This window comes from Xiphias gladius, chromosome 5 (genome assembly GCF_016859285.1).
Source record: "Xiphias gladius isolate SHS-SW01 ecotype Sanya breed wild chromosome 5, ASM1685928v1, whole genome shotgun sequence".
Classification (NCBI taxonomy): Eukaryota; Metazoa; Chordata; class Actinopteri; order Istiophoriformes; family Xiphiidae; genus Xiphias; species Xiphias gladius.
Window position 1 is genome coordinate 13,443,923 of NC_053404.1, and position 20,682 is coordinate 13,464,604.

Here is a 20,682-nt window from a genome sequence, read left to right on the forward strand (position 1 = left end):
CAGAATAGCAGGGCGTCGCAGGAGGAAAGCGAGTCCCCAGCATCCAGCATCTTCATGTCTGAAACTCGAGTCGGGCAGCACCAAAGCCCTGAAAGTAACAAAACACTGCAGTTTAAGTGCACTAGGCAGAATGTGCAGGTGAGCCACAAAGAAATTCACTAGCTGAAGAGCAAATATTACAATATATATCCATGCCTCCGGTAAAGGAAGCATGTTTGACTGAATAAAAACTGCAGGCATGCGAAAATAGAGATACCTGGACAATACACACACGTTTGCACCTGCCTTGGTCCTCGAGACAGCAGAGACCAGACATTTGGCTCTTTAATGGAGTTCACCCGGTCTCTGGGAGTCTGGCCCATTTGGGACTCCTCCTTCATCATCGACCCCCTCCTCCCTTCCACACACACACATGCACGCACACGCACACACCACCTCCTCCTCCTTTTCCTCTCTTCCGCCGCTGCTCCGCTCGCTGCTCCCTGCACAGCCGCAGTCCACGGCGTTGCGCCGTTAACGGCAGAGCCGCTCCGCGCTCTTTTTTCCTCTTCTTCCACCATCCCCGCGCTCTGGCAGAGACGACCAGCATCCCCTTCCCCGGACTGCGTCTCTGTCCGCCGGCGCCTCAACGCCGTATCAATATCATGGAAATACAAGGCTGTTGTTTTTCCATCTAGACGGGAAGTCTAACCTCACAGAGTCAAGGTAGGCTGGGTGGCGGTGGAATGGGATTGTTGAGCATCCTTTAGGCTACATGCAAGGGGGAAAAAAAATGCAGCCCCCCCCCCAACACACACACACCTTCCAGCATCCTCTCGCTGACGTGGAGCAGCCAGTGTTTTTCTGATGTAAGGTGCACAGAGTAAGCAGCACCGTATGGCCACCAGTCTGAGGTGCATGCATGGCGTTAGAGAGAGGCTGTATTTCCATGATGGGTGCGGTATCTTCTGCTATGGAGAGCGGCACTTGGTCTCTGACAGCTGTGTGAATTAATGCTGGTGCCGGGGGAGGGTTATCGATGTCAGCTGTTAGGAAATGTAGCCTGAGATGTGCTGCAAAGCCTGTTTCGGTTTTCCATTCTCCTCTTGATTTCCCTCAACAGCTCTTCACGTGTGTTTTAACTATCTACAGGCCTCTGTTATAATGGCCCCAACAGTCACATTGTTAGGGACAGTGTGTGGCCTACATACACACTGAGAGTATAACCTTGGCTGTGCCCATGTTTGTGTATCGTAATGAGTAACGCAAGGGTCTTAAAGTAATACAAATCCAGTGGCATGCACAGAAGTGGGGTAAGGACAACCGCCCCCACTGTTTTTGTCGTCAGTACATTGAATTGTAGAGCTAAAAAGACAAACCACAGGACAAAAACACATAATAGAAAACACACAAAAAACCTATGAATATGTGCATGCCACCAATGTTACTATAAAGTGACCTTGTGTATCAGACATTCAACTCAGGTATCATTATAGTCTGTGTGTTTGTGTCAATTTCAGACGGGGGGCACAATGAGTGAAGAGCCACCGGTCACTCCCAGCTGGCTGACCCCTGACCCCACAGCATGGGCCAGCGGAGGCGGGGGACCAATGGACAACAGCACCAGCCTGGGGACATTGCCACCGGAGGACTCCCTCCCACCCAGTCAGCTGCCCCTGCTGGTCAACCCCTGGGACATTGTGCTGTGCTCATCAGGGACTCTGATAGCCTGTGAGAATGCTCTGGTGGTGCTGGTGATCTGGCAAAACCCGGCGCTCAGAGCCCCCATGTTCCTGCTGATAGGCAGCCTGGCGCTGGCTGACCTTCTGGCCGGCCTCGGCCTGGTGCTTCACTTCACCTGTGCCTACTTGCTTCGCTCCGACTCGGCCCAGCTGCTGACCGTGGGCCTGGTGGTGGCTTCCTTCTCCGCATCTGTCTTCAGCCTGTTGGCCATCACTATTGACCGCTACCTGTCGCTGTACTATGCCCTCACCTACAACTCGGAGCGGACAGCAGCCTTCACCTACACCATGCTCCTGCTGCTGTGGGGCCTCTCCCTGTGTCTGGGCTTGCTGCCGGTCACAGGGGTCAACTGCCTGGCAGAGGAGGCTACATGCAGCGTGGTGCGGCCGCTGACGAAGAACAACATCGCTGTGCTGTCCGTCTCCTTCCTGCTGCTCTTTGGCCTCATGCTGCAACTCTACGTGCAGATCTGCAAGATTGTGATGCGCCATGCTCATCAGATCGCCCTCCAGCACCACTTCCTGGCTGCCACACCCCACTATGTCACAACACGGAAGGGCGTGTCAACCCTGGCCATCATCCTGGGTACCTTTGCTGCCTGCTGGATGCCATTCACTGTCTACTCCCTCATTGCTGACTACACCTACCCGCCACTCTACACCTACGCCACGCTGGTGCCTGCCACCTACAACTCCGTCATCAACCCGGTCATCTATGCCTTCAGGAACCAGGAGATCCAGAAGGCGCTGTGGCTGGTGTGCTGTGGCTGTGTGCCTGCCAGCGTGGCCCAGCGCGCAAGGACCCCTAGTGACGTCTGACCATGCAGACCCAGGTGGGAAGAGAGAGGTGCCCTGGGTCAGCTCTGCTCCTCACTGGGTCTGTCCGGTGTCAAAGGGAGCAGCAGCAGGGGAGGTCAGGGGCAGTGACAGAGGGCTGTGGCTTCAGAGCTGGCTGGAGATGTCACTGGGAGAGGCAGTTTGGAAAGTTATCCACAGTCAACCTGGATGGATGGCGTTTTTTTCCTTTGTTACAATCACCATAGGGCAAGGTATCTCACTGTCTTCCCCAGTAAAGGCAGCCACTGCGCAGGCTGCATCCCGCCCCCTCCCGTTCAACCCGTGCCGCGCCCTTCCTCTGTTCTGCAGAGAGCGCTGAGTGCATCACATGTTGGAGGCAGCAGCTGTATATAGATTGTGCATATAGTTAACAGCACCAGACCTTTGGTTGAAACGTGCTCGTTTTTGTTCAAACAGGGAGGGAGTATTAGTTTGCGCCTCTCTGCGTGCGTAAAAGCGCACGTCTGACGATTACAAAGCAGTGAGTGCGGCGAGGAGAGGAGAGGAGAGGAGGGGAGGGGAGGGGAGAGAGCGGCCGCGTTTGAATACACAGGCATTTCCACAGTAAAGCCCGTCTGGAGCAGCATCCTGGCGCTCTGCTGCTGCACTCTGAACGTGAGTCGAAAGCTAAACAGCCGCGGAGAGCTAAAAATAAACCCGGCGCTCTCTGATCCGCACCGTGCGTCCTCCACAGACGCCGAGAAAGAAAGTAATCCGCTTCCTCTTCTCCTCGCCTCTCCCATTTTCTCTGGCTTATTTTCTCTCTCGCGAAAGTGTTTCAGTTTTGCTCGCGTCTGAGAGGCTCAAGACAAACCCCCAGGAACACCCCCCCTCACACCATATAGCCGGTCAAGGCAGACGGCAGAACACCATTAGCCGGGTTCTGTTCGAGGTTTCTACCTGTTAAAAGGGAGTTTTTCCGCGCCGCTTTCGCCAAGTGCTTGCTCATGGGGTAATGTTGGGTCTCTGTAAACGTAACTATAAAGAGTACGGTCTAGACCTGCTCTACATGAAATGTGCCCTAAGATAACCCGTTATGATTTGGCGCTATATAAATAAAATTGAATTGAATTCAACCCCCTCTCCTCCATTTCTATTAGTATGGAGGCACATGATGGCAAATGATAAGACCAAAATCAAATATATTACCATTAAAGGAATCCTGTAGCAGATTGAATGAACATGCCTATAATGAAATCATTACAAACCTATAGACAAAATCTCACACAGAAGAAGTATGTAGGTGATTTTACTCTGTAAAATCTGAATGTAATTCCGTTTATTTGATGTTTTTTGGCCCTTAAAGATCCTCACAACGACCACATAATATCTGATCTGCATGCTTGACCACAGTGTAATTTGCATGCAACAAGCACAGATCTCCCTTTTTCCTGATGAGTTCAGTGAGGTAGGTCACATAGGCCACTGGAGGCGATGTGACATGGTACCCTGATCCTATTATGACCCTGATAATTTTGTTTATGTACAGTGCACAGTGTACTTCACATGTATTACACTGAAAGAGCTAAACTCATCACTGGATGGTCACATGATTGGCACCGTTTTTGCAAATGTGGACTTTTTTGATATTTTGATGTATAGAGCAGATACGTTTTGAGTTCAAAGGTGCTCTGCTTTGATCATGCTTTGAGATCATGTTACTGTAATTTGATATAAGCCCAAATCACAACCCCCCACCAGCTGCTCTGAGTTAGTTATCCGTTGGTCTCAAAACTAGTCTGCAAGCCCCCGAAACCATGTATGCTGATTCCTATTCATACAGATCATGTCAGCAATAACTAGCCTGTGAATGGTAGTTATTTTTTTAGATGTGAAGCAATACTCAGACAGCAATAACATCCACGTTCCACCACGACTTCTTCCTGCTGAGTGAGGTACCATTATGGCCGCTCGGGTGGGGACCTGTTGTAGTGAACAGGCTCAAGTGATGCTTCAGTGATACATCTTTTAATGGGTGGTAGGATAATTACTCCTGGGCTGGGATAAGTGGACCAGATCAAACGACTCATTTGTCTCAGTGACACTACTTCCTCATTCCTCCAAAATGTTCTTTCCAACTCAAAACCAGGCTTTGATCATTTTTCACAACAGGATCAAGTTTTTTTTTTTTTTTTTTTTGCCTCTGCCTTTTATGAGCATATGAACTGTCCTGAGTGTCGTAACCTCAAGTGTCACTGTTTGATCTGGGACTGTGTTATTGTGCATATGGTATGAGTTGCATGGCCTCTGGGTGTGTGCATGTGTGTGTCCGTGTATGTGTTTGTGATCCAGCAGCTCAGCAGACCATAATCTTTTTCCTTAGAGGATAATGCTGCCAGTCTTCCTGTCGGTTATGAGAGAAGTGGCCTCGTTACATGTTTGTAGAGCTTTTTGAAGGGGGATAGGACTAGGATGGGGATGCTCCAGCACTTCAAGCCAAAGTGAAAGGGACTCTCAATGAACTGGGATCCTAGTACTGCTCTGTGTTTTCTGTCTGCTCTATATCACTAATATTCTACTCAACTTTAAATCAATCTAGTCTGGTCGACGCAGGAGTCCGTCAAGTGACCTCTGAATGATTCTATGAGCTAAAAATGGCCACTTCCAAATAAAAGATAATGCTTCTTCTTTCTTTCATTGCCTCCCCTCTCAGTAAGCCTCATAGAGGTATTTAAGGAGCTCCCGGTCTTCATCTTTTTGGCTGGGGGGGTGGGGGGTCTGAGCAAGGAAAGCTAAAGAAAAGCGTTTCTAAGCATTGGAATGTAGCCTGTGTATGTGAACTTCTGCACAGTGTCAGACTGAACCCTGTAGTTATTCAATGAGCACCAACAGGTCAGGCTGGCACATCACAAACCATCACAAACTCTTATTCTTTTACCTTTGGAGAAAAGTCTATTTTGTTATATTCATTGAAAAGTTCTATTTTTTTCCACTTTAGTCTGGCCTGAATTCTTTCAGAATCTGATGTTGTATGATAATAATGGCGCTGTAAAGTCTTTTTCTGAATGTAGTAATAATCAAATTGTTCAACTGATACCCCCCTCCTCTTGACTCATTTGTTTCTGTAAATAAGGAATGCATAAGAGGAGGGTGTTTATACCACCGTGCATGGTGCTACCAAAGCCAGTCGAACTAAGGGATAAGTTAGGTCGCGCCATATTTCTGACTGACATTTCTCCACATCAGCTACTTATGTAGAATAATTTGTTCTGTTAGGTTTCACTTTCCTCACTTCAATATGCACCAGTTTGTAAAGGCTAGTTAATGGACAATTGAGCAGATTTGGCTACACAGATGGGGGATGTCTGAGAAAAAAAAATTGGTATATGACTTTCTCTGATTGGTGAATGTTTTTTCCTCTTGTGCAGCCAACAGTATTGCTGAGATTTTCATGGTTGAGCAGGTGTGAACAAGGGCTTTGTATCCAAGAATAGTTAAAGGCTGTGATGTTGGATGTAATACTTTTCTGTATACACACAGCTGTTTATCTACTGAATGGTTTCACAGTGTAACAGTACACTAATGTGTACAAAGCAACTGGCGCTTTTGAGAAAATGTTTAGCCAATAATGAGTTGTTCAAGGGAGGAGGTGTCTTTCTGAAGGTTTCTAATCTAGAGCTTAATATCAAAACACTCAAGGGTGTGAGAATGTGTGTCTGTTTTGGGGTGGGGGTTGGAGATAGGGGGACACTGCAGTAACAGCATCTTGTGTAGACGTATGCGTAGTTTTCAATGTGAAATGCACTTTATTTTTTGGATGAAAATGGCACAACAAATTAAGTATCTGCAAAATGAAACGTATTAACGATAATCAACATGCACTAACTTAACTGAGATATTGTAAAAACATTTGTGTGAACGTGGTGTCTATTTTTCCAAGGTGTTAGTTGTACTTTTTATTGCTTTGGTTAGTTCACTCAATTGAGAGATCTTGTTAATTTTGTATTAAAAACAAACGTGCTGTGCATAAAACTCCTGCCTTGACTAATTTGTTCATCCTCACCCTGGCTCTGTGCCCCCCTTTTTCACTCTCTTCTGTTTCCTTGGCAACTCCCTTCTTAGCTGTATTGTTACCATGGAAACTGAAGTCTTAGAACCAGGTATGTGTCGTCTCTATGCCGACAGTGGAACAGTGAAGAGACATGGCAGCCCAGCCATGATCCGTCATTCATCATTTTATTTTTCTTGGGTCAAAGGTTAATGAACTCACACTAACATATACATGACCCCCCCACACACACACACACACACACACACACACACACACACACTTGTCCCCTCCCACACAGCAGTGAGCAATTGCAGATGCAGATGGCTCAATCAGTTTCAGTATTTATGATCAATAAGACTTTCTACATATCGCCCTCTCATCCATCTTCCGCACAGCATTTCAAACACTCTTCCCAGTCACTCGTTCAGTGGCCTGATTCCATTATATCACTGACAGCAGCTACCACTGAGCTTGTCCATTACTTCTTCACTTCCAGTTATTTTCATCTACATGTTAAAAACTTGCCTCATGATCTATGGCATAAGCAAGTGTTTGAGTAAAAACATTAAAAAAAAGACAAGTACATTGGTTAGTTCAAGAGGAAAGTTTCTAATTCTTCTATAACACTCTCAAGCTTTGACTATACATGAAATAAGCACCTTCACTCGGTATCTATTGTGTTAGAACAGGAAGAGCAACAGCCACTGGGGTGTATTCACAATGCTTTGAAATATAATCATCAAACTAAATGTTAATGTTTCACAGAGCAGTCAGCATTACAGTATATTACTAGTCTCTTTACAGTGTTTATGCATCTTGAAAACACCCCCAGATTTCCAGTTTTGGACCATTCAGCTTATATCAACCTACAGCATGTGATTGTGTGTAAGTGTAGTAGTGTGTGTGTTTTCAGCAATAAAGTGTGTGATAACCCGTGAGTGTGGTACAGTGGGCATTCCGTCAAGTGAGTGCGAGGTCGACTGATTGTGTGTCTTCTTAATGTGTGTGTATCTTCAGTGGTTATCCCATTCTTCATGTGACTTAATCCGACCAGTCGTTCTCCTCCAACTCGGAGTCATCCTCGGAGTCGGAATATTCCACAGCAATGCGTCGCGACAGGATGGTGGCCACGTCGTTTCCAACTGGCTCCCTCTTTGCCTGCTGCTCCTGCTGCTCCTGCACCTTCTTCAGTTGGATGCCTGCAGGAAAATATGAAGTGTAAATCCATGTTTTTGACATACTCATTAAGTAGGGTGAGGAAATCATAGGAGAACTACTCAAAAGAAAAGTAGCTTCACTTTAGTATTATTTCCTTTATTTGAGTTTCATTTCTTGATAAAGGAAGTAATTTTTGACAAAGCTGTATATCAAAACACCCTGTATTTTAGCATTTAAAAAAAAATTGGGCATGCAAATTGTACATTTGTTGTAAATACGATAAAGTTAGGAAATAGAGCTAAGTAATAGATACAAGTGAAATGAGAGATGTCTGTTTAATTCTGTTGGAAATGACCAAAAGCTAACTAAAACTGCCTGACTTTGATCACTCTAATTGGACAAGTATAAAACAAAAAAGAGCAATACAACTCAGTAATCTAAAGCACCCTTTTGGAAGTGAAAATGAGTGTGCATGTTTCATGTTGCAAAATGATTATATAAGTGTGTTGCACAGAGATACTCCCTCGGTCTACTGTGATGTACTAAAGTTATGCATATAAGTCGTTTTGCCATGCAATGGAAAACTGTAATTAGCCTTTCACTTATTTTCACCTTAGTACTTACTTTAAAAATAAGTGAATTGGACAATGGGTTTTAACCGGGCTAGTTTAATATCTGTCTGATCAGTTTCTATGTGTGAGAGATTTGGCACTGCCAAAAAATTAACCGAAATGTTTTTTTCCCCTTTAAAAATCTTTGTCTTTGGTAGAATATTCTAAAACACATAGGCAAATGTAAGCTTACAAGATATAAAAATCAAGCTACAATACTAAATAAATGTTTGCTTAAGCTAAATAATTAGTGTGCTCAAGCCTTTTCCTATAAGATCTGGCATATCTCAATGAAGTGTAAATCAAAACCATTTATTTATAAGTGTATTTACAACGAATATACTATTATGTCATTTAAGATTTAACTAAAATGAAATCTCAATGTATTCAGACCCTCTGACTGAAAATGTTATTTTTTACTTTTTAATATGGTACCATACCGATAAAAAATATTCATGCCCTTAGAAGTTTGTGATCAATTTAGATCACCTTGGTCTGTTTTCAGTTTGGCATTGAAGAATCTTTTTCTATTATTCAGTGTCAAATAAGCCATATTAAATCCTCTTATTCAATCCTGTAAAACAATAACATGAAAATTTCCAAGGGGTGTGGACTGTGTATGTTAGGCTACTGCAATTTTATCATTGTTTTTTTTCTGTTGAACGGTAATACTAATGTATTTGGTTCTAAAGAGGATACACAGATGCATTAAAATGACACATCTTTATACGGCTCTTACCCATACGTATAGCAGCCAGCAGATCACTGCGGGCATCATTGACCACTGTGGTCTCAGCAGGTGCAGAGGACATCTTGTGGGTTGTGAAGTGGGAGGCACCAGCTGGAAGGGGAGGAGGTGGAGGACCAGGAGGAGGTGGAGCTGTCTGGGCTCCAGATATGGCTGGTGGAGGTGGAGCGTAGCCACCAACACCAGCCATTGGACCAGGAGTCATCTGACCTCCAGGAGGTAAGGCAAAGGCAGTCTGGGCGGAAGGGATGAGAGGGGCTGGAGGAGGAGGGGGAGGACCAGTGTTGGCATAGCCATCCATACTGCAAGAAAGACAGAATGCCAGAATAAGTAGAGAGTTAACAGAAAAGTCATAGTAGTCTGTACTTGATACAATAGGTACAGTCATCAGGGTTTGAGAGTAAAGCCTAAAAGATAAAAACCCAGTAGGTGGCAGCATTACCTCAAAGCTCAGGCATTACAGAAAAGGCAGATAATTTAATACCAATATATCTAGACTATTATACGAACTAGCGTTGTATGTCTTTGAAGCAGCTCGGTGTCTGTCAACTGGATTATGTCAATAACTTTTTAGACGTGTCCTGGGAATCATTTATTGTGTACTTATTTTCTCTCTTAAATTTTTATGATTGCACTCACTCAAAGAAAATTATTTAATGTTCTAGAAAGAACTATTGCACTGACTTTTTTTGAGGCATTCATGTGTTTTTGGCAGTGAAATGGAAGATCTTAATGAATTGGACAAAAAGATAAAGGACTGTTACAGTTTGGATAGCTGGCTCAAGGAGCATATTGAACTTGCAAGAAATGGAGCAGCTTATGCCCTCTGACAAAAATATACTAGACAAAATAAATACTATTAAAGAGACAGAATCAAAAATGAGAGAGGTGTGAAGAAATTTCACATATAGCATAAGTCTCCTTATTGTGTGCAAAATCCGAAAAACTTCAAAAACTATTTTAAAAAAGCCCAAATTTGTCCGGAAATCGAGCCATTTTGAAGCAAAATATTATTATTATAGCAAAGAAAAAAGCTTGCATTACAAGTTGGTTTGGCTTAATTGTACCTGTAGTCCACTGGTGGGAGGGACATAGAGCCACCATTCATAGCCTCAGTGGGTGGAGGAGGCAGCGGGACTTGGTGGTGATGAGAACGGCCTAGTGTCCCACCCTGATAGGCCATCAAAGTCCTGCCCCTGTTATCATGTTCACCTCCTCCACGAGCAGCGTGTCCTGCAGCCATCTGGGCAGCAAGGACGCTGGGCGGAGGGCCGGAGTAGGTGTGGGCGTGTCCAGCGTGGTTCATGGTTGTGGGGTAGTGGTGCTGATCAGTACCATGACCCCTAATAAGAGACAGCCGGGAGGAGGTAGAGAAGAAGATAGAAGGGGAGATAGAAAGAAAACGTGAGTTTGTTTCCAGACTAGAAGAAATAGAAAAATGAGGTGACATACCATACTATGTGAGTTCACCTACCTGTTCTCTGGTGACATTGAGCCCTCAGAAGAAGCCCCTCTGTCACGGTGGATGGTATGTCGATGGTCCGGCCTCAGCTCCTTATCCAGGGCCATCATGTTCCACTCCTGCCGACGGTTCCTCGCCTTGCGGACCTTCTTCACCTCCCTCTGTAATGTCCCATCCACACAACGCCGCTGCTCCTTGAAGAAAGAGAAAGACACAGAGTTTTCAGGCTATTTTGTTTAACTAAGCTTAAACTAGCGTGTTCTTCTACGGACCATCTGACTGAGAATAAAATGAGTTCCACTGAAAATGACGGCATGTTTTGTAGCCTGATAACTAGCCTCATAACATTATTTAGTTTTTATACGTATTTGGTCAATAACTCAAACTAACTCTAATAATCTGGGAAGGAGTAGCACCAGTAACGTGCTGGCAGGCAAGTACAATCTTAATTTTCGACCACAATAAACTGTATCTTGGTATATTAAAACCATAAGATGATATGGGAGAACCTTATGACAGAATTCTACCTTCTGCTTCCTCTTCTCTTTCCTCTTGTCCTCTGTATCCTGGAGCATCTTTTCCTTCCACAGGTCAAAAAAGTACGAGGGATCGGTGTAGAATTTAAGTGCTTCCTTGTGGTCATCCCTACAAAGATAGACAACAAGAAGGTTGGACAGGTTTACAAATGCACAGGAACTTGTATGAACTTATATGAAGTAAAGTCAATGCATTGTCCCTGTTTTGGCAGAATGTTGGGTAGCACTTTTTGGCTCTGTGTATCTCTGTGGGAAGACTAAATTGGGGATAAAACATTTGAAGCATTGAATATTGCAAAAGTGGAGAAGGCAGATGGAAAACACAAGGGTGAAATTATGAGTTGGGGTCCTGTGTTCTTATCACAGACAGCATAACTGAAAATGACAAGATGAAAATGTGGAGAGACAGAAAGACTGGAGAAAGAGAGGGAAAAGTGTACTATATAATCAGGGTTTGGAGTTGGATTCCCACTGGAGCCAGCCATGCTAAATATGTAATGTACCTAAAGTACTTCAAATAGCAGCTCCCAAACAGCAGTAGGAAATCTGCTGCTTCACTGTGAATGTAGGTCAGAAAATCAAGTCAATCAACTTTTAAACAGGGTTTCTGCATGGATCACCAAGTTAAATGTAAGACTTTTTAAGACCTTTTAAAGCCCACATTGACTGCAATTTAATACCTGTTTTATAGTCAGACCAGCCAAAGTATCAAATTATGATGGAAAACCAGTAGGGACAAAATGGCTCAGAATGGTTTATTATTATATCACATTTTTCGGTACTTCCTAACAATATATAACAATATTTCTCAACGATTAAGTTTATTAAATTGATGTGACCTGGACCGATATAAGTTTCAGAAAATTGATGGATTAATTCATTAAAAATGGTTCATTTAAGCTCATTTGATTTTCTGCTAAAATCAGCAGGCAAGAGAAAATATTTAAGACTTGTAAATTTAATCAAGACTTCTTAATACCTTCTAAGGCCCTTTTTCCTGAATTCAGTATATTTTTAACCTGCAGATACCCAGTTTAAAAGATTGTCCATAGAACACATGGTTTTAATTTGAAATGTAATGTATTAAATTGATTTGATAGTTGTTATGAGGTCTTATGTCCTATAGATCCAATCCACATCATGAAGTTGCATTTTGTACAAACACATGCTTTATTTATTTCATTTATGTGTTAGACGATTTAATTTTGTTCAACATGACTATTATACACTTTTACAACCTGCAGCAATGACTGACCAGCAATCACAGGTGCGAGGAAATATAAAAGAAGCTCTTGACTAAAAAGTGACTCTACATACAGTAAACTTAAAAAAATGTGATTATGTGATTATGCAGAAAGAGCATGCTGCAGGTCTGAGTGTTTTGTGAGTGTGTATGCACCAACAACACCAACCTGTACGGTGAGAGGATGTTGAGTGGAGGAGGCTTGTCACTCAGGTTGTACATCTCTCTGACGGGATTGGGCACACTGCTCTTGGACACCACCTGCTGGTCCTGAGTGGTAGAGCTCTTGAAGGCTTTCCTCATGTTGATGTCTTGCAGGGAAACTGAGCACAAAGAGAGGAAGCGAAAACATATGATGAGTGGTCTATAGGAAAAAGGAAAAAATGAAAGAATGAAAAAACAAACACTTTTAAAAATAAAAGACATTTGGTAGATATCAAAAATAACTCATCCAAATAACAGACTGTTGGCTGGTCTCACCTATTTTCAAATATTATAGCTGAAAAACCCTGTCATGCAACTGGGAAACTTCATACAAAAATGTAGAAAACACAAGACTGACACCACTTCAACAATGAGTAATGACTTGCTGCGCCTTGCCCTCAGACCTCTAACCTCTGACCCACCTTCCTCCACGGTAGAGTCCAGCTGTGTGACCTTGACGGCCAGCCGGTCAATGCGGTCCTGGAGAGAGTTGGCACGCAGGTAGAAGGTGTTGGCCTCGTTAAACAGCTCGCCAAATATGTCCTCCGCATGTTTGCCTGGAAACAAAGAGAAAGGGACAGGAAAAAATACAGAAAGAGAAAGGAAATTTTAGAGAAAGAAGGAGACCTGTAATCATATCTGGGGCCAACTAAATCCCAACAGAGACTGAAGACAATCAGTCAATAAGTAATGATCCACAATGTGAAACTAAAGTCTTGAGAGTCTGTGCAATAATTCCATTATTGTAATGTGGCTAATTAGTGAGTAAAAGTTGAATATTAGTAAATCCTACACTTGTCAATCCCAGTTTAGAAGAAGAAAGGGGCTAAGATAACTATATACACATTCATCAACCCATGGCTTCTCTACATATGTTTACATATATACTGTGAACTGAACCTCAATACACACGCTATTGCTGGGTTATAATATGTGTGAATCTGAGGGTACACTACTAGTTAAAGATTCACACTTGAAAAGTGCCATCATCTTCAGGACGGCCCACAGTCCTTTTTGACATTTGACTTGATAACATACATTTTGTTGTTTTGGCTCTAACGCCCTTGCACACCAGTGGTCTTAACCCTAAAAAGTAGAGATAACCCCGCTGTGAAATAGGGTTTAGTAAAGGGAGGGCTGGGCTGAAGGACGAATTAACCCACAGTAAAAGTTGAAAGTTTGAAATGACTGTTTAGCCTAGGGCTAATGGAGCTACAGTATAAGCTTGTGGCTCCAGGAATCTTAGCCCATGCTAAATAAGAGCAGAGGGCCTTTTACTACAAGATTGCACATGCTGGGATGTTGGCCATAATGAAAACGAAAGAACACAATAAAAAAAAATCCTCCCATGGAAGAACACAGGTTAAAAACCAGCCAGAGTACTTTCAGCATGTGTCTAGGAACATTGTTTAAGTATAGAACACTGTGTAAAAAGGTGGCATGGCTAACACACACAAACACACGCGAAGGGTTATTTCTGTCCCTCCTGCTGACAGAATGGGCTGCAGAAAAAATATTTAAAGGAAGGAAGAATCACAGATCTGGCATGCTGAGCCCCGTCAACACTGACTTCTCGAGGATTCTAATGGTTGACTCACACAGATACCATACATGTGCAATCCTACATGCAGATTATATGTGGTCTGTAGATATACCCCGCCAGGCCTGTGCGAGCATTTATATTTAACCCACACAGCTGCTGTTGAAAGGCCTACTCCCAACGCAGGAACTTGACACAATAAGAGACAGACAGCGAATGAATATGATTGGGCCAAAAAGTAGGGGCTTAACAGCATAAAGGACTGGATTGAATTTATGATGTTGGGGCACAGAACGAACACTCAACAAAGTTAGTGCGAGAGAGGGAAAATGGATACAACTGAGGATAAATGCGTGAAGGGTAACCGTCGCATGACAACACATAACAGTGTTGATGAGTTATGAAACAAGGACATGGGCATGGAAGATGGGTGTGAAGACAGATGTCCTTGGTGGTGTAATAACTCAGTCTAATAAATTTACAGTGTGCACAGCATTCCATATGCCCCACACAACCACAGTTAATACCCATCCAGTCATGCATACAAAAACACGCTGACATCAACAGTCAGATACACAATAACACGTAGGTCATATATCTGCACTGTCAAATGCACACAGCTGTCCAGATAAGTTCATTTTCTGCAGAGCTATCTAAAAGGATTAGATTTCAACCCTCCATGTTCCAGTACGAGGCCGCTGTATGCTGGCTGCTAGCCCAGTGACCCCAGGCCCTGTATCCATGACAACGCCCAAATCAATCGCAGCTTCAGGATTAATGATGAAAGCATGTGATCTTGTCCTACTACAAAGAGGCTAGACACAGTGTAGACAGTTGTCATACTAAAGTTAGAGGGGCTGTAGCCTGAGGAGGTTGGAAGTTTCTATTTTTAATACAACACAAAAAACTCTATTTGTGATTTCTTTTCTAGATGTGAGACTTTTAGCAGCTTCTTCTTGCATGGCTACTTTGTGTGCATATGTGCATGTTATGAGTATTTGTGAGTCTTACTCAGGCTGCTGAGCTGACGGATGATGGCAGAAAGCGTGTTGTTCATCACACACTCTAGTTCGCTGCCGATACCCTCAGGGAGCTCCCCTCGGCAGAGGTGACGGGGCTCAATGTTCCTCTTCACCAGCGGCATGGCAAGGCTTCCCACTGACACAAACTGCAGGGAAACATTTGGAACAAGCAATGTTGTTGACAAGCATCTGCTCTGGTGAAGTGTCCAGGAGAAAGACACTGAACCCCCACCAGCTTTGGACATTTAGAGTTAAGAAAAACATATATCAATATATAACATAAATTGTGATAAGAGGAAAGATAGTGTGTATTAAGGTTGAAACTATTTTTTTTTTCATTATCAATGAATTTGTTGATTATTTTTTTCGCAATTAATTGATGAATTGTTCGGTCTGTAAAATGTCAGAAAACTGTAAAAATATCCATCAAAAGTTCCAAGAGCTGAATTTAACATTTTAAAGTTGCTTATTTTGTCTGCCCATCAGTCTAAAACCCAAAGATATTCAATTTTCTATCATAGAAGTCAAAAAAATATATTAATTCCAAATACTGATTTGGAAAGCTGGAACCAGAGGATTTGTGGCATTTTTGCTTAAAAAAATTATTTAACTGATCAATAAAATGGTGCTTATTTTTGTGGTGATCGATTAGTTAGACAGAGTTTCAGCTCTAGTTAAAATGCCATCTTATCTTGGACTTTAAGGCATTTATTCAGGTAAATTATCTAATTTTCTAAAATTATGACTGTTCCTGTTGACTAAAATAAACAACTAAAGTTGGTTGCTTCGTCATCATATTCACATTCACAAGGATTTTAACTTCAGGCCCCCACCCCCAAATTTACATTAAATATTTTATAAAAGCACAGAACCATGCACGAAATATAGTTACATAACCAATCCCAAGGCACTGATTGAAAATTAATACAATACTTGATTTATTATCAGTCAGTTCTTGTTAAGACTGAAGTGAAAGGGACCACAAAGATACAGTTATAATCAAATGCAATGACCCTGCAATAAATATTACTTATATACTTCAGGGCATGCCCTCTCTATAAATTCATTGCTGCATGCATCTTATTGTAAGGTGTTCCTATTATTCTGTCCATTTTCTGTACATTTACTGTATGTAAAAACAAATAAAGCATTGGTGAGTCTGTAGACAGAGAACCTACAGTGATGACCAAGAGTGTCCCAAAGCCAGAAGACTTGTGGTGACCAGAAGAGAGATTAAAGCATTAGGGATAGAAAGATACAGCGTGCCAGCTAATCCCAGGCTGGTTTGTCACTGACCCAGCTGGAATCCTGACACAAAAACAGATTCATGGATATGGTAAACGCCGGAAACATATACAATTATGGGCCACAGTCAAATGGGAATTTTGATAAATAATTGTTATTGAACATGAATAAAGACCTGAAATATCCCAACTGAAAAATACCTGCTTCATCACTTTCTCCAGAGAATACACAGTTTACACTCTTGCCCACACCCACAAACATAGCAACACTGAACTTCACTGTCTAAAATTAAACCCTGATTGGCTTTAATCAGACACTTTGAACCTTCTGTAATTCAAAGGACCACAGACAATTACTCAAAGCAGGAGAAATCCCAGGGTTCATCGGAGCAGCCATCTTATCGGCTCTTCTTCCTGCTTCCTGTTTTTGTGGTCTCAGTGCTGCTCCTGTTTCCTGGTCCTCCCTGTGTCACATCTTGCCTTCCTGTCCGAACACTTGGCCAGAACAATACAACTATGGCTCAAGAAGTAACCGGGAGCACAAACAGAAAGACAGATGGGAACGTCCACACACCCTTTTCCAATAAAAACTTTCACGTGCAATTTTTAGACTTGCCAATCAAACAATTTCATGAGGAATTACAGTTCCAGAGTTTTTACGATGTAGCTACGCCAAAAAAAAAAAGAAAAAAAAATCACTTCAGAGAAAAGCAGGTTGGAAAGACACAGGAGCTCTGGCAGTCTGACAGAAGGCTAATAATAGTTGATAGGTACTAGAAATACAACTCATATTGTTTGGGCTTTACAGATATTCATTAATGAGCACAGGAAATTTGAAAAATAGGTTGTTAACCCATCACAACAACCAAATATGGGCCTTGCAACTGACTTAAACATTCATCCTTTATTCTTTGTGAATCCTAATCTTATAAAAGACTAAAAAATGGTGAGGATAAAATGGTGAGGTTACATGTTCAATACAATAAATAATCAACAGAAGTGAGGAGCAGTGATGTGCTGTCAGTGTCTTAGCAGGAAATTACTGTAATTACAGATCGTGTCATTACAGCTGTCCACGACAAAAAAGAGATCCTTCTGTTCACAAAGGCCGATTCCTGCCAGCCGAGTCCTCATCTGGCCCTGTTTCCTCAGCTTGCTACCCCCTGCAAACCCCAACACCCTCACGCCAATAAGAGAAAACAAAAGGGTAAAATTACACCATCTTGTGCAGCCACAAAGGACACTGAATACAGTCAATAAGGTCTGGTTTGGAGCAAAGTGCTGCATAGGTTTAGCAGTCTGCATAAACATTTTAGAAACACTGTGCTTCTTGTTGCATATGAAGGAGGTGATGTAAATGAGAAAATTGCGTGTTTTTGCTTTTACTGTTTTTCTGGCATGAAAATCGCATCAATGAGGCGAAATAATGAGCGGCTGGGGGCGAGTGGGGGGGGGGGGGGGCAGACCTTGTCTGCTTGTGAGAAATGAGGGGAAAGTAGAGTCAAAGGAGGGTGCATAAGACACCAAGTGGGATAAGAGTGTGTGACAGAAAAGAGACAGTGAATGAGAAAGTGTGAGGGATAGCGGGAATGGGTTGTGCGTAACATTAAGAAGTGGATAAAGTATGTGTGTGTGTTTATGTGTGTGTGTATGTATATATGTTTGTGTTTGTGAGGGAGAACGAGTGCATTGGTGGGGGAGGGTTAGTAACAGGGACCTGGGGGAAGCCACTGAAAGGTTCCCGGGACAATAGAGCTCCGTTCACAAGGCAACAGCACTAGCTCTCCCATGCATCCTCCCCCTCCTCCTCTTCAACCTTCTTTAAGGCCCCCTGTCCCCTTGCAATGAAGGCGAAGCAAGTGAGCGCTCCTCCTTCATCCACCACTCACTCAGGGAGAAAGGCCAGGGTAAGGCTGGGGTAGGAAAGGGAGAGTAAAGCCTGAACATCTCACCCACAGCACCAGAGAAGAAGACTCACTCTTCTTCTTCACTGTTCTTTTTTTGTCATGTGTTTGGATAAATTATTACAACCCAACAAACACACCAGGTTGCCTCTCAAATGTCCCATCAGCAGCAAAAATGTCTTTGATCCTCAGAGGAGGGACTTTCAGTCTGCATTCAGATTAAAACAAACTTCCCCTGTGACTCCTGCAAGATGCCCACACCTCTTCACAGACACACAGGGAAAGAAGAGGCCTTTACTACAGATGTGAGAACTCCATTAAGATCTGAAAGGGGAGTCATTACCAATTTATGAGCAGAGTACAGCTTCTTGTGTTGCGGGCTGTTTTGCTTGTTCGATGTTATGAATAATGCAGCTTGGATTACGTCAGGTCACACTGCCCTAAATATGATGTAAAAAATTTCTGTTGCGACATTGCGCCCGTCCAGGAACATCTCCTTGTTCCAGTATAACTCAGGGGCATCTGTGGTGAAACACTGATGGTACTGTGCCTGTGATGCACTCTGGGTAAAAGTGGCTACTGAATAGTGAATCCTAAAGGATACAGAGTAGGCCAGGGAAATTGGCCATAAATTTAACCTTCTTTTCTATATCCAAAAAAACTGAATATTTATTAGGTATGGGTGATAATTTAATCTAACAGTTTACTGACTTTCAGCACATGTGATATAGTCTTATCATCCTATCATTATATACCTTTGCTGTCCAAATTAATGATTCAGAGCAAACTGTGATTAGAAACTAACAAAATTTGTTACTGAAGAATTTGGTGAATTGCTTTGAACATCAGTTTAATACGTAAAGTTTTTTTACATGCATTTGCCATATTGTGATATACAGTATATTGATATGTAAAAATATACAGTGTGTTCACCCAGCCCTAATATCTGTCCACTAAATCTGTGGGATTATTATTACTCAAATACCTGACTTTTGAGTGCAGACGAGACCCAAAGTTGTCATAATCCTCATAATGTCATAATGGTTATACAATGGGTTTAACAGCCGATTCATCAAGTAGTTGATCAATTGAACGATTAAAAATTTGATAATCAATCCAGTAATAAAAAAAACATTTGTAGGTTTCTCCTTTATAATTGCAAAAAAATTTGTTTTTCTCCTTATGACATAAATTGATAGTTTTACGTTTTACTGGTGCATTGTCAGATTAAGTAAGCAATTTTAATTGTAAGCATTTCTAAATTTAGGCTACTCAGTAGTCAATTATTAATCAATTAGTCCAAAATGTGGTAGATTTATTAATTCATAGTGCATAGCTTCAGTTCTAGATAGTGGTAATATCTTTGCTCTGAATATAAGGTAAGCTATCATTATAATATCAGTATCTATAACTAATTTGCCTTATTTCAATATTCAACACTTTATTACATTTCAGGTTGACTGTTTTAATGTTATCACATGCATGTCCTTCTTAAGTTATTACCATGTACTATTTTGACGATTGATGCCTTAAAATTCCACATTCATCCACACACACTCCCTTTCTCCCTTCCCGACAGATGAGAGACGCACATTTAAAGAGAAATACACACACACACACATAGACACAGGAACTAATGGCAACCGCGATCAATCACTGTTCCGCACCGTCGCTTCCCGTTACTGATGGATTGACCCCCATCTGTTCATCTACCTCGGTTTTCGTGAATTTCTGCCAGTTTTAATCTTAAATTTAACCAACCGTTTACTGTCTAGATGTCTAACAGCTGATTAACACACCGGTATACAACCAACATTAATTATGTGGTAAAAAAGCTTTAAAGTTACCCAGTAGAGGGGAAAAATATTCACTGTTTAAGGCAGGCTTCGGCCATGGAGAGTGCGTTTATCATCCTCAACTGGGGGTCCGCTCCAACTGACCACTTGGTTAGCTAGCTTATATCCAGTGGTCGACTTCTTAGTTTGGACAAATGAGACTACAGTCAACAGAAATGACACACACATTTCACCATTATATTAAAAGGTGTTATTAGTCGTTGTAAAAAAGTATCATAAGGCCCTCACCAGTACTTGAAATATTAGAAGAAATCAGCCCGTCCGCATGTCCCGTTAGGTACTCCTATTAGCTCTGCCATCCTGTGTCCCTCAGCCCGTCTGGCCACTCCGGGGAAAAATCCTTTGAGGAAGGGGACACGCCCATCGGACACATTCACCAATCACATCTCAAAGCAGGGGATTTAACAGCTTTGGGCGTTCACATCAACCAATAGCGTTTCTCGAAAGAAATGAGTGACAGGGAGACTTTCCAGCTCGAAAGCGCTGCTAAATTGGAAGGGGGCGGGGCTTCGATTGGGCGTTGCTGAAAAGCTTAACGGGGTGCCGTTTTTTTACGCAAATGGGTCCCCTACCTTGTCAAATTTATAAGGGTTTTAAATTCATTT

At 42.5% G+C, this 20,682-nt stretch overlaps 2 protein-coding genes across 2 annotated transcripts; one reads left to right on the forward strand and one right to left on the reverse strand.

The window, feature by feature from the left end:
* Window positions 1–789: 789 nt before the first annotated feature.
* Window positions 790–20,434, reverse strand: wasf3b (WASP family member 3b). Its single transcript, XM_040127471.1, has 10 exons — window positions 20,306–20,434; window positions 15,063–15,219; window positions 12,934–13,068; window positions 12,477–12,630; window positions 11,056–11,173; window positions 10,541–10,722; window positions 10,134–10,409; window positions 9,058–9,368; window positions 6,794–7,748; window positions 790–801 (listed from the first exon to the last, which is right to left on the reverse strand). The coding sequence occupies exons 2-9, from the start codon at window positions 15,193–15,195 to the stop codon at window positions 7,591–7,593; spliced, it is 1,467 nt and encodes a 488-aa protein (XP_039983405.1). The 5' UTR covers window positions 15,196–15,219; window positions 20,306–20,434; the 3' UTR covers window positions 790–801; window positions 6,794–7,590.
* On the forward strand, window positions 1,509–2,540 carry gpr12 (G protein-coupled receptor 12). The gene has a single exon (XM_040127472.1). The coding sequence runs from the start codon at window positions 1,512–1,514 to the stop codon at window positions 2,538–2,540; it is 1,029 nt and encodes a 342-aa protein (XP_039983406.1). The 5' UTR covers window positions 1,509–1,511.
* Window positions 20,435–20,682: the final 248 nt, after the last annotated feature.